Here is a 15,300-nt window from a genome sequence, read left to right on the forward strand (position 1 = left end):
TCTTGTCCATTTGTTGCAACTGAACAACACCTTCTTTTATAATGTTGACTTGGTACTGAAATATTGTGGAGCTGCCAGCATTAACAGTTTTGTACCATTTGCTGTGAGCCTTATTGGTGAAGTGCATATCATAATATTGACTTCTGTAGATGAAAACAGTAAATACCACATGGTTCAGTGGATATCTCAATGCAGATACTAATTTGCAGAGTGGCAAAATGTAGTGTTTTTGGATGACTCCCACTTCAACCTCTTCTACATGTTTAAACACTACAGTGGTAACCATAATCAAGGAACCTTGTTTTGGGATGTTTTAGAGCCCAAGACAGGGCTGCTTCTCCAGACAACTCCACACACCGTATTTTACAGGACAGTGCCTAACTAAATGTGTGAGAAATGCGCATGCTTTGTTCAAAGAACAGTAGCTACAAATGCTTCCCCTGATAATGCCTAGCGTATCGCCCATCAAACATATCATGACATGGGTGGTTAGTTGTTTATTCAATGTTGACCTCTAGCAACCACTGTTGGTGCTTTGCACACTCTAATATAAACTGCATGTAGCAAAATCCACACAAACATATTGATTCTCTGTGTCATTCCATAACACTACATTTAGAGGATCTAATTGCAGCACATGGTAGATCCTCACCATAGTGACTTCTCAAAGTTAGAAATCGTATACAATTCTGGAATCCTAATGATTTTTGTACTGACATATTGTGCGATAAAACTCCTTCATCACATGCACCTTTCTGAATATTTCAGTTTTCTCAAATGTTAGTGTATAAAAGACATTCAGTTAAGTAATACTGCAGAGAAAATTAATAATTTATTTACAGATCCTTGCTTTCTTATATCAGATGAGATTAATTCATTTACACATAGTTTTCCATATTGTGGCTATCAGTAAAGCTCTTCTTAAGGGAATATTCATTAACAGTGACAATATCACCATAAGACATATTTAAATCTAATCTCTATAATAATCTTAATTGCTGTTTTAGTAATACAAATGATAAAATTTTTGAGTTGGGGCATCAGTAAACAATATTCATTCATTATAACATTTACAGCCAATACTGTCAATCTGTTGAATTTATTCATATCATTTGAGGGGATTCTGTTCTGACACCAAATAAAGAGCACACTAAGAGTCAGTGGGTACCAACCATGCCCTCAACTGTTTTCTCTTTTAAAACAAATAATAATAAAAGGTAGCAATAATATAATTAGCCAGCAAAAATCTACATTGTCTTTCAGGATAATTATGGTCTTGAATTAACTTTCTCTAAGAACCATTTTTCCAACAACAAAAGTATGTTTTTTTTTGTTTGCCATATGTGAATGTAATAAATACACACACTTGTGAAACATTCCTGGAATCCTTGTTATTTCGAGCCTTCATATGCACTTTCTGATGGTTAATGATTGTAAAATGCTAGAAAGAAATGACAAACTTTTTTATCTTGTTGTCTACAGTATTTGTGAGAATTTATAACAATGGTGTTCCTAAAACTGTGACAGGATTGCACTTGAGTATGTGGAGGAGGATGTATACCTGAATGATTGTTCCTTTCATTCTATTCAGTCATAAAATGTCACACAAAATTATGTTATTTTGTGAATTTTAGGAATCTTATAATTTGTTTAAATTTCTTTTGCAGTCTTCCATTAAGGTTTTGGGTGAACTTCATTAAGAACCCAGATTTTATCTTCGACATCAACAAAACAACAACAGTTGATTCCTGCTTGTCTGTGATTGCCCAGACTTTTATGGATGCTTGTTCAACAACAGAACACCGTCTTGGGAAAGATTCACCCTCCAATAAGCTTCTGTTTGCTAAGGACATACCGCATTATCGGGAAATGGTTTCACATTTCTATTGTGATGTTCAGCTGCTTCCACAGATTACAGATCAGGAAATGAGTACAGCAATGCAACAGTTATCTGTGTCACAAGTTGGAGAGTTTGATACAGTGGCAGCACTCAAGGAACTCTACATCTATGTGACAAAATATAGTGACCAGGTAAATACACATATTATGAAGTGTCGCATATAATGTCTATATCATATCAGGCACTGATAATTGCACTGTTCCATGCTTTTAAGCTAAATCCTCATCATCATCACAAGACTGTACTTGGGAGTACTTAAGTATATAATTTTTAATCTGTTTTTCTGTGACATATAGACTGCTTTATTGCTCCATAATCCTGTTTTTTTTAAATTGTAAATAAAACTGAAATAAATAATAAAACAATTATTGTCACAGAATTCTGTTCTATATTATGCAAAATATTGTGTGATGAAATAATAATTTAATATATAGAATAATATGTGTTAGAGTGTTGTGATCTAATACATTTCAGTCACTAAAATCTCCATGTCTTAAATTCCTTTAGATAAGGGCCAGCCACAGACTGCCAAACTTCACTTGCACTGGATATGCAGGTCACATGCAGACCAAGGCTTGACCTGTGTTTGCTTTGCTTGTTACTTCCCAGAAGAACTTTGTACAGTGCGACATTTCATTAGCATTCTAGTGTGGCATTTTTTGGTTGGCACAGCTCTCTTTAATTTGGCAGAGTCATGGTGTCAGTGCTGTTTACCCTTTGTTATTTGTTTGTCACATGGAGGATGTTCACAGATCCAGTGGCTGTTTGCACACAGCAAGGCAGTCAAGTGATTGATTGCTACAGGCCTTTAAAAATAAAAGGGGACAGCAATAGAGGGATCCATAAGCAATGGGTACTCCAAATTTTCTATGAAATGATATTAAAATACTCTGCAGAAAGTAATGAAAGAGCAAAATATTACAATGATCAACAGACAGGTTTCATTTTCCCGTACATCAAGAAGCACTTTGTGTTAAATTTGCAAGCATGCAAAGAAATTGGTGGTATGAATAGTAAAATTTCCAAAGTTGCAGCCATTATTCCAGTCTCAATTTTCAACAGTTTTCAGTGGAATTTATTGAAGAATATGTAGACTTTATAAATGACTGCATAGTACATTGATTATGTCTAGGGACATGCCTGGAATCATTTTTCAATTTAAAATTCACTATTGTTGAATTTATGAAGGAAAAGGTAGCCCAGGAACAAAATTATAACATCTGGAATGGGCTGCAGACCCTGTACTTTAAGTGGAATTGACTGCACACTGCCCACAGTAAGATGTTGCAAGGTGTTAAACAACATCTTTCTGATTTGATGGAGATGCATTTAAAAAGAGAATCATGTTAGAGAAGGAACACTTTCTGATAGTGCAGTCCAGTTCCCTAAGCTCACTGCCATTAAAGAAAATGCAAGGCTTGAAGAATTCATTGTGACCTTGAAAGAATTAGAAGGATCATTTCCTATACATTTTGAGGACACTGACAATCTTACAACTGTTTTTGAGCTATTTTTAAGACCATTTGGTGTTTCAGTTGAAAGTGCCCCTGTCCATGTGCTGATGTAACTGATTGACCCACATAGTTGAAAACACTGTGGCACTCATGCCAGGGCATGGCTTGCAAGTCAAATTCATGGCTGACGCTGCTTTAGATGAAAAGACAAAAAAAAAATTGGGAACAGATGTAACTATGATCTTAAGTAGTGAGTAATCACAGTCCATTGAGAATGTGCAGATTTGTACGGCACTTCCCTTATTGATCTTGTGGCATACCATTTGTTGTTTCTAAATAATTAGTATAACATATAATTTTCTTCAACTCTGTGCTGTTCACACCAGAGTATGTGTAAATCATGAGCTATAGGAATGTGTTTGAATATAACTTCTTCTCCTCATGAAATTTTTTGCCACTTCATTTAGCTGAAGGTTTATATGTCAAGGGGTCTAGAGTGTCAGAAGTTGACTGCTGATTGTGATTTGTGAAAGATATGCCAAAACAACTGTGATGCAAGTTATGAACTGCTCCAGTGAACATATTTGAAAAATCTAGGGTACCTTCAGAATATGACACAAAGATAACTAAATACTTAATTAAAGTATGTTCTCAAGTGCGAGGGTGGTGATACAAGGGGAGACAATGAACGTAAAAACAGTTCTACTGCTGTTAAGTTTTACTTTACCCAACATAATGAAAGAACCGGACAGAGCTCAAAGGCAGCAATTAGGAGCAATATAGAAAGTGGTTAAAGTTTGGTTGGAATTCATAATGTCCCCAAGTCCTCTGAATGTAAATCATTTGTCAGTGGGAGTTTAGTAGAAAGAGCTCTTGATAATCATGGCATAGTGAATAATGAGGTCACCAAGAAGATGATCTCACTTCTCATCTTCCCATCTTATCTTTTCTTTTCATGCCGGACAATCCCCCTTTCCTCCATCACTCTCTTTTTCCCACTTTCATTTTAATGGTAGCGTAATCAGCCACTGGATATACCTTGTATTAAAAATAAATTGAATGTCGTCATTCACTTTCTGCATTACAGATCTTGGAGGCTCTGGACACAGATCCTTACTGCAAGAAGATGCACTTGGCCCATAAGTTGGAAAATGTGGGCTGCACACTGGAGGGAGAAGAAACATCAACCTGCTGACAACGAGCGTCACCTGATCTCCTGCTGGCCAACCTCTGCTCAGAGTAGCAGAAATTACTGTGATAAGCACATGCTGTGATGTGAAGTTCACTGTTGGGATCAGGTGACTGGTGCATCCCAGTCTAGCCAACAACCAGAGTGCTGCAACTCTTTATAAAAGCGCAACAGTTTCCTAACGTTGAGTGCCTCGAAAATAATACTGCAAAAAAAGTGTCAAAATATCCTGCTGATGAACTAAATTTGTCAGAGGATCAACAGAGATATTATTTTAAATCTGCATTTTTATATATAGATGAAACTTGTAGAAATTGGTGATACAAAATTTTAAATTTGTAATTTGGTAAGTTGCTGGAAACTACTTGCCAATATTTTGTTGGATTTTGTTGAGAAGAGACCAGGTATTGACTGTCAAATAAGTGGAGTTTATATGACACATACATTTTGGCCACTGGCTGCGCTCAGTTTGTTAGCACAGAGTAGCCAATTTAGAGTTTAGCGGGATGTCACGTTAGCGGCCGTCCGTGGTCCACACTCTTGTACTGCTGTTACGAGACTGAGGCCTGCATTCTTTCAGCTGAAAGCCATTTTTCTGCAGGTTTTTTTTCCTTGTGGGTGATGATAATTTAATGGAAGTTGTAACATGTGTAGGAGGCTACTAGTCCAGGAGCAAGAGATTGGAAAGAGAAGCCCCTACCATACATTGCAATTTTACACAGCAGCTAAACTTATGTACTAGGAGAGGAGTCGGGACCAAACAAGGCAAACCATTTTCTCACTTGTGTTGAAAAGATTATGAGATACCATGAAACTAATTCAGGTATACAGGTCTTAAGCCCATCCATTACTACTGTCCCTCCCCTCCCTTTTTGAGTGGGGATTATAAAACAGAGTTAATTGTTGTGTATACTTTTTTATGTGCAAAATATAATTGACAACTCATTGCCATCAGTGAATGACAATTATGTGTTTTTTATATTTGTTGCAAATTTCAGATTCTGTCTATCTCCCTTTTACACAAAGCTTTACAGAATCTCAATGAGCTGTAGTAATATGTACAGTTAAAATGCTGATCGAAAGAACAATGAAAGCTTGTAAATCTGTGTGTTTGTGTTTCTGTTTAATGTACAGTGTCTTCTCTTCAATGTGAAACTAAGCTGTGTGCAATAGACTTTCAGGAAAGAAAATATCAAAAATGTTATTTTTGTAATTCTATTCAATTAAAACTGTTCCATCACATGAAATCATTCAATATCTCCTGTAGGGTACTCTTTCCTGCATTTTCAATGTTACTATTTTCTTTAATAATCAAACAATGTTCAGACCATTACTTTTTTACATTAAAAAATATTTTTTGTTGTCAGAAATGTAAATGCTGTTTTTTTATGTAGACTCGGTGTAATGATTCATTAGAACATACTGTGATCCCCGGTCCCTCATGTTCACATACATATATCTCCTGTAAATTAATAAATAATTTTTTGAAACCTTTGCCCAAATACTCAAAATTATGTTTGTTACATTTGTACATTACAGATTCAGATCCTTTGTGTGATTCCAGTGTAATGGGATGTGAATGGCAGTGTTTAAATATATAGAATCAATAGTCACCTTGTACTGGACGTTTTCTGGTTAATGACTATACAATAAAATATGTTGAATATTTCATAAAATGTGGATATTTAAACTAATATTGTAAGAAAGTTTCATTTTTGTCAAACCTTTGGTTCCTTGTCCTCTCTGATTCACTGTGGTTTCACAGCAAGAAATAGTAATGTGACTCATATAAATTGTAACTGGAGGGATCATTTTGTCCTGATGTCTTGAAAAGTATGATACAACAGTACAAAAATGATTGTAAATGGCTGTGGAGACTCTAGGTGAGAAACAAATAAGGTTTGGGGGCAGATTTTGCTCCTTGATGGACAGAATAAAAGTTAGTTGACAGAGTGAGAAGCAAACTACAATTACAAAATACAACAGCTTCTACATGAGAAGTGTTCGCGTTAAGGCAATGACAGTCATTACAAACTGTGATAAAAGAAAGCAGAACATATTAGAATAGTTCATTGTAAATTCTGCATTGGTAAGCATAAATGATTTGTTACACAACTAAGAAACATGGAATTTCAACATGTATTTTTCAAATTCAAAATAAATAAACTGATCGAATATTTGGAAACATACTAACTTTGATGCACAGTCTTTATGATTTAATATTAACTTTGCTATAAATTTGTTTAGAGCATGTATTTTAGATAGTAAAAATCATGCTTGGTCTATAACAGTAACACCAAATCTTGTATGTTTTGGAAGTACAAGTACAGTCCTAAGCTAGTACATTAATGCACACAGTAGGAAGAACTCTTGATATGCATAAACAAGGATTCCTAAACTTAAAATAACTGTGCGACAAATGCAATGCCATAAAACTGTGGCCTGTGCCTTAACACAAGTGCTTCCACTTTTAATAATAGGTAATAGATAATAAAGTGTATAAGCTGCTGTGAGCATTCATCATATATAAATCCAATCTGTAATTAATAGCATGACAAACAATAATAAGTGGACTGTATTACTCACTTCCAGTTATCAATAAACCAAAATGCATAGTCTTGATAACATTTCCATCATGTCAATGTCCTTTTTGTTGTAAGGGAGGCTTCAATACTGCCACTAAGTTGTAGGTATTCAATTTGCCCACTCACAATGGCCTCTGAGTCCAGAAATGTATTAAAGTTGCCGACTGATCAGAGACATAATTTGTGTTGAATTAACTTCGTAGTTCTTAGTGGCAATCATCTCCTGTGTTGAGTGATTTCAGCTGCTAAGGACTGCTGCTGTTTGTTATTGCTCATTGTTTGTGATGTCATATTATTAGCCACATATGGAGCATCATTTTTGACCATGTTGGTCTCTATACATTTAACACAAAGGCAGACTTTAATAGACTAGCTTCACCTTTTCAGACTGTGGAAAACTGTTCTCTTTGAAACACACCTCCCCTTCTTCCTCATATTTCTAATTTCAGATTAGACTAGATATGTCATGTAGTGTACTCCATTCTGATATCATCCAGTGCAATGAAAAAAATTGCACTACATGAATTATGAGTGTTACAACTGCACAAAGATGTGTTTCCATTACACTGGTAATATCTGTGCCTAACAATAACTTTTAGAGTCTCAATCTTCATTTTTCCTGCATGGTAAGTTTTTCGAAACCATCAGTGGGCAAAACACCTTACTTCTACAAACAGATTTGCAAACCATTACTGTACTTTTATACCAGTCTTCATGTCTCATTGTCACCTCAATATCCACAATAATTACATTAATTCTGATTGAGGATATATATTGATTCAGATGAAGGCAATACTGGTACCTCATTTCGAATTCAAAACACAAAGGTTTGAAACACACCCATACTAGAGCCAACTTCAACGATTTCAGGCAAACAAATGTATAGCCCTCAACATTAACAGAAAATAAAGTAAAACTCTACCCTTTTAACAACACAACAATTATAACAAAGAGTAGTGGTGAGAAGGGAAGGGATAAACAATCTAGTAGACTTCTTGCAATGAGAAAAATTCTCATTGTCCATTACTAGTTTCCTGTTGGCACTACAAAACTGTCTTAAAAATCTTTTGTCCTTCTATTAGTCTCTTCCCATCAGTCTCATGTCAACAGAATTCAGTGGTTACCCAAAGCACCAAACCACATCACCTTTAAAGTCAGTTTTTTTCTTTTATCCACACCCTTTATGATTTTATTCTCCCTGGCATAATTTTTATTCCCAGTAAAGTAGTGTTTATTAAATGTATTTTAGTTTGCTTCTGGGGTATTTTTCTGTTATGCTTGAGTAAAGAAATGTTAAGATTTCTTAGCCCCACTGAGTACTCTCTCCTGTATAAAACTGACCCTTGATATGATGGTATTATGTGATACATTAGTCAGTGTAAGACAAGAAAGACAAAATGTTTCAGACTGTTACTTCCTTAATGCACACTGTATAATGTCTTATGTAAGTAAAAATGGACTAACACAGTAGTAAGACACTGGACTTGCATTTGAGCAGATGTCAGTTGAAATCCCCCTCCAGACATCCTGATTTAGGTTTACTGTGATTTCCCTAAATGGCTTGGGGCAAATGTCAGAATGGTTCTTTTGAAAAAGAGATAGTCAGTTTCATTCTACGTCTACATGTATACTCTGCAAACCACTGTGAAGTGCATATCAGAAGCTGTGTCCCATTCTGCCAGTTCTAAGGGCTTTTACCCATTCCATTCAGGTACGGAGCATGGGAAGAATGACTGTTTAAATGCCTCTATGGGTGCTGTAATTAATCTAAACTTGTCCTTATGATCCCTGTAGGAGTGATATGTAGGAGGTTGTAGTGTATTCATAGAATCATCAGTTAAAGCTAGTGCTTGCAACATTGTAAATGCTTTCAGGTGATAGTTTACATCTATCTTCAAGCATATGCCATTTCAGTTCTTTCAACATCTTTGTGGCACCCTTTAGTGGGTCAAACAAACCTGTGACCATTTGTGCTGCTCTTATCCGTATATGTTCAAAATCCACTATTAGCCTTATCTGGTAAGGTCCCACACACTTGAACATTATTCTAGGATGCTTCACATGAGTGATTTGTAGGCATCCTTTGAAGACTGATAGTAATTACCTAGTATTCTTCTAATTAACTGAAGTATGCTACCTGCTTTACCAATGACTGGGACTGTATGATTGCTCCATCTCATGTCCCTACAAAATGTTACACCCAGAGATTTGTATGAGTTTACCAATTCCAGCTGTGATCATTGATATTGCAATCATAAAATACTACATTTTTTTTATTTTGTGAAATGCACAGTTTAACATTTCTGAACTTTTAAAGCAACTTGTCAATCTATACACCACTTTGAAATCTTATGAATATCTGACTGGATATTTGTGCAACTGATTTCAGACTGTACTTCATTGTATATAAGTCCACCATCTGCAAAATGACTGAGATTATTATTAATATTGTCCACAACGTCATTAATACAAAACATGAACAGCAAGGGACTCAACACACTTCCCTGGGGAACACCTGAAGTTACATCTACATCTATTAGTGACTCTCCATCCAAGATATAGTGCTGCATCCTCCCTACCAAAATTGCTTAATTGTGGTTCAAATTTCACTTGATACCCTATATGACTGTCCTTTTCATAATAAGTGTAGGTGTGATACTGAGTCAAATCCTTTTCAGAAATTGATTGCTTGATCATACACTAGCATTGTCAAATCCGAGGTTCTATGGTGATTCTAATGACCTTATTGTTGATGGGAAATTAAAGCCTAAACTTTCTTCATTTCATTTATGTAACATGTTTAACACATTCATAAACTATGGCCAACACAGCATTCTTTCCCATGGAATGTTGTTGTGATCATTTCCTGTCAGGTTTGTGATATAATCCAAACACCATTCTATATATTAAAAATGTTGATTTTTCTTTCATTATAATTACTGTCTTCACATTCATTTATGCAAGTGATATTATAAAGGTTGCTAAATATCATTTTCAATGGTTATTATATTTACGTAGAGAACCAGGTGAAAACTATTGCCCTTATGCAGTGTATCCACTTCAATTTTAGTAACCTTATTTTTATTATTGTTACGTGAAACAAGGAGCAGAATTGTTTCACATTCAATCTGAAACCTAGGTTTTGTAAAGTCTTGCAACTGCTCTTCATAAAAATTAACCTGAACAGTTATAATTCTAGCAGCAGATACCTGAATTCCTTTGACATTTCTCTCTCATGTGGCTTTATGATGATCCCATAAACAGTGGCTGCACTCAACAATAGGTCCCATGAGCCCTTAATGTGGTCTATTCTAGAAATATGTTGCACTCTCCCAGAATTCTGTAAACAAATTCAAATATTAATTTGTCAGTGTGATACTGGAGTGAAATATATTACAATTGTTTATATATATTTTCACAACTTACTTCAGCATCACCTATCTGAAAGTTTGTGTGGCTGTTGTGAAGTGATGAGTGCATTTTGAAATACAGAATTCAACTTCTTTGTTTACCTCCCCTTCTTTTTCTTTGTCTTCCATCATGGCCATTGTAATCTTCAACCAAAATTTTCCAGGTATATGATCATATGAGCATGTTATTGTATAGACCAACATGTTTGTCTCTGTTATAAGTGATCTTCATAAAGGTGGTATATTGACCACTGAATAACTACTTTCGAAAGGGTCAGTCAAAGTGTCGCTAACAGGAGGTTGCTCCAACCTAATTGAATATTTTACTACTATAGCTCACTGCCTAATGTTGTATGAATGCAACTACTTTCTCTGAAAGAAGTGCAGTCTGAGACTTTGTTGTTAATACTTCAACAGTCAATTGCTAATATCATAATAATCTTCCACCTGATTATGTGATTTGTTTATGGAGTGGTGAACATTCATCAATGAATGTTTGTAGTTTCCTGTTGTGTTTGAAACTGCAGTTAAGAATTCCCAGTGCTATAACAGTGTGACTTCTCATACAAGGAACACTGTTGTGTTTGAAACTACAGTTAAGAATGCCCAATGCTATAACAGTTGAAGAACTTTGACTTCTCACATATAAATATTTATACATGCTACCGTGAAAGCATGATCACTTCAAATATTCATATTTTCAAACCAATCAGCCCTTGCATTTGGGATGCATCTCACATTTTGTATGATATGTAAACACATGTTGGTAGACTTCTTCAGGTTAAAAAAAAAATTACTTCTTTGAGAATTGAGAGAGAATTCAGAAAACTTGTACAAGGGCAAGGAGAGAATTTCTCAGCCTGATCCAGAGATGGCAGATGACAGAAATGATATTTTGTTTCTGTTATGTTGGAGCGTGTGTAGTGCTAAAAGTCATATAATTTTTTGAAAGTAATACCTTTGTGAGCATATCATTCAAATAAATAAACTTCAGTATCATGCCATGATTAAGTTCTTTATCTCTGGTAATTTATTGCCAACAGAAATACATCCAAAGTTGTTGAAAGTTTATAAGAATTTTGATAATTAATTTGCAATAGTTAAGAAATGACTGGGTGAATTCAAACTTGGCAACGCTTTTATGAAATAATGTACCAAAACTGTATGCACAGTTGAGAAAGTGCACAATATAGTATTAGCTAATTGGTAATTAAAGGTTTTTGAAGTAGCAAACTCCAAAGTCACAGCAAAAGAAGAATTACGGTATTTATGTAAAACATTAACTATGAGAAAATATTTGCAAGATGGTCAATGAAATTTTCTGATGCTGATTTAAAAAAAATGCAAAAATGAATTTCTTGGCAGTTTCATAAACAATTCAACTAATTTTCTACTCTGGCTGGTTACTAATCCTCATACCAAACACAGAGCTGCAACCAAAGTAGGGCATGGACACTACTGGCCCTAAACCACAACGCATGAATGTAATTTAATCTACTGGAATGGTTATGGCAACAGTTTCCTGCGATACACAATAGATTCTTCTCATTAGTTACCTTGCAAAGTGTAAAATAATAACTGGTCAATGCTGCACAAGTCTATTCTGCTAAATGGATTGGTCAAGGGAGGGCTGGTTTGAGAATATTTTTCCACACCAGTGTCTTATCATTAGGCGCCTGCCTCCTCTCCCTCTTTTCTCTCGTATGCTTTCACACATGTCAGTTTTTGCTATTAATTGTTATACACACTATACATGTCTTGCACTTGGGCACCTTTGGCACCTCTCTCAGTTTGGTGCTCTAAGCAGTGGCTGCTAATTGTGTCATATCCTGTATGGAAAACTAATAGTAGTTGTGCCTCTAGTGCCTCTATCAGCTTCGGGCCCCAAGTGGCAGCTTGTTTCACTTGGGCCTTAAACTGACCCTGGGTCAACGATAAGGGAGGAAATCAGCTGCAACTGATACAAAAAACTCATTTCAGCACTTACTGTAAGTTATTTATGGAAACAATTAAAGATGCAGTTCAGGATGACAGAACACAAATTTGAACACCACTTCTCCAAAATTGGATCCAATAACATAATCATAATAATTGATGAAAGGAGAAAATATAAAAATGCCGTAAATGAAGCAGGCAAAAAAGGAATACAAACGTCTCAAAAACGAGATCGACAGGAAGTGCAAAATGGCTAAGCAGGGATGGCTAGAGGATCAATCTAAGGATGTAGAGGCTTATCTCACTAGGGGTAAGATAGATACTGCCTACAGGAAAATTAAAGAGACCTTTGGAGATAAGAGAACCACTTGTATGAACATCAAGAGTTCATATGGAAACCCAGTTCTAAGCAAAGAAGGGAAAGCAGAAAGGTGGAAGGAGTATATAGAGCGTCTATACAAGGGTGATGTACTTGAGGACAATATTATGGAAATGAAAGAGGATGTAGATGAAGATGAAATGGGAGATACGATACTGCATGAAGAGTTTGACAGAGCACTGAAAGACCTGAGTCGAAACAAGGCCTCCGGAGTAGACAACATTCCATTGGAACTACTGACGGCCTTGGGAGAGCCAGTCCTGACAAAACTCTACCATCTGGTGAACAAGATGTATGAAACAGGTGAAATACCCTCAGACTTCAAGAAGAATATAATAATACCAATCCCAAAGAAAGCAGGTGTTGACAGATGTGAAAATTACCGAACAATCAGTTTAATAAGCCACAGCTGCAAAATACTAACATGAATTCTTTACAGACGAATGGAAAAACTAGTAGAAGCCAACCTTGGGGAAGATCAGTTTGGATTCCATAGAAATACTGGAACACGTGAGGCAATACTGACCTTACGACTTATCTTAGAAGAAAGATTAAGGAAAGGCAAACCTACGTTTCTAGCATTTGTAGACTTAGAGAAAGCTTTTGACAATGTTGATTGGAATACTCTATTTCAAATTCTAAAGGTGGCAGGGGTAAAATACAGGGAGCGAAAGGCTATTTACAATTTGTACAGAAACCAGATGGCAGTTATAAGAGTCGAGGGACATGAAAGGGAAGCAGTGGTTGGGAAGGGAGTAAGACAGGGTTGTAGCCTCTCCCCAGTGTTATTCAATCTGTATATTGAGCAAGCAGTAAAGGAAACAAAAGAAAAATTCGGAGTAGGTATTAAAGTCCATGGAGAAGAAATAAAAACTTTGAGGTTCGCCGATGACATTGTAATTCTGTCAGAGACAGCAAAGGACTTGGAAGAGCAGTTGAACGGAATGGACAGTGTCTTGAAGGGAGGATATAAGATGAACATCAACAAAAGGAAAACGAGGATAATGGAATGTAGTCGAATTAAGTCGGGTGATGTTGAGGGTATTAGATTAGGAAATGAGACACTTAAAATAGTAAACGAGTTTTGCTATTTGGGGAGCCAAATAATTGATGATGTTCGAAGTAGAGAGGATATAAAATGTAGACTGGCAATGGGAAGGAAAGCGTTTCTGAAGAAGAGAAATTTGTTAACTTCGAGTATAGATTTAAGTGTCAGGAAGTCATTTCTGAAAGTATTTGTATGGAGTGTAGCCATGTATGGAAGTGAAACATGGACGGTAAATAGTTTGGACAAGAAGAGAATAGAAGCTTTCGAAATGTGGTGCTACAGAAGAATGCTGAAGATTAGATGGGTAGATCACGTAACTAATGAGGAAGTATTGAATAGGATTGGGGAGAAGAGAAGCTTGTGGCACAACTTGACTAGTAGAAGGGATCGGTTGGTAGGACATGTTCTGAGGCATCAAGGGATCACCAATTTAGTACTGGAGGGCAGTGTGGAGGGTAAAAATCGTAGGGGGAGACCAAGAGATGAATACACTAAGCAGATTCAGAAGGATGTAGGTTGCAGTAGGTACTGGGAGATGAAGAAGCTTGCACAGGATAGAGTAGCATGGAGAGCTGCATCAAACCAGTCTCAGGACTGAAGACCACAACAACAACATAATCACTACGCTACATTCTTTGTCACTCATTTGAAAGTTTGCGATGTAAGCACTATATCTCTAAGTAATTATTAAAATATATTTTGATCCAAATTTATGGAAAATCAAAAGAAAAAAGATAATTGTTTGACAAATTTGAATGCTGAACCTCTAAAGCAGAATCTGCTAGCGAGGGTACAGGATTCATAGTAGCTGTAGAAATCATGTTACAACAGATGACTAACTTAAGAACAACACAATTCATAGATTCAAAGACAATTTTTTGATACACTTAGACATACCTTTAGATGAAAATTACAGGCTTCAATCACTTTAACAGGAATGTTTGTGTGAGAGAACAGACACCGCATTAGCTTTATACTGCAAAGAAACACACATATTGTCTCTTGGAGAATAGCTTGAGTATTTCTAAATACACTATCTGACAAAAAAGTAAAGCACCCAGAAGATGTGATCAGGTATCAATGTAACTTCGTACATGTGCACAACATTGGCGGGTACAAATGATTAGAGTTGACTCTTATACCAGCCACCAGAGTGTATTAGTGTTGTTCATATTCAGTGTGATCATGCCTGGTAGGATTTGTAAGGGCTGTGAATAGAGTCAGATTTTGACTGATCAATGTGAAGAGCCCAGAGATGCCATGTACACATGTGAGACAGAGTTATCAGCACCTTACTGAGTTTGAAAGGGGCCTCATTGTGGGTCTCCATTTGGCTGACTGATTGAATCATGCAGTATCCAGATTTGTAAGGCATTCAGATGTGCCATTGTCCTGTTGTT

At 36.0% G+C, this 15,300-nt stretch overlaps 1 protein-coding gene across 1 annotated transcript in view; it reads left to right on the forward strand.

Annotated features, from left to right (window-relative positions):
* LOC124722303 (plexin-B) overlaps nt 1–6,219 on the forward strand; it is a 968,210-nt gene extending 961,991 nt beyond the window's left edge. Inside the window, exons 19-20 of the mRNA XM_047247485.1 lie at nt 1,668–2,031; nt 4,442–6,219. Of these exons, the coding sequence (XP_047103441.1) occupies nt 1,668–2,031; nt 4,442–4,549 (472 nt within the window). The 3' untranslated portion in view covers nt 4,550–6,219. The remainder of the gene's footprint in view (nt 1–1,667; nt 2,032–4,441) is intronic.
* Nucleotides 6,220–15,300: the final 9,081 nt, after the last annotated feature.

Source organism: Schistocerca piceifrons, chromosome X (assembly GCF_021461385.2).
Source record: "Schistocerca piceifrons isolate TAMUIC-IGC-003096 chromosome X, iqSchPice1.1, whole genome shotgun sequence".
In the NCBI taxonomy this organism is placed as follows: domain Eukaryota; kingdom Metazoa; phylum Arthropoda; class Insecta; order Orthoptera; family Acrididae; genus Schistocerca; species Schistocerca piceifrons.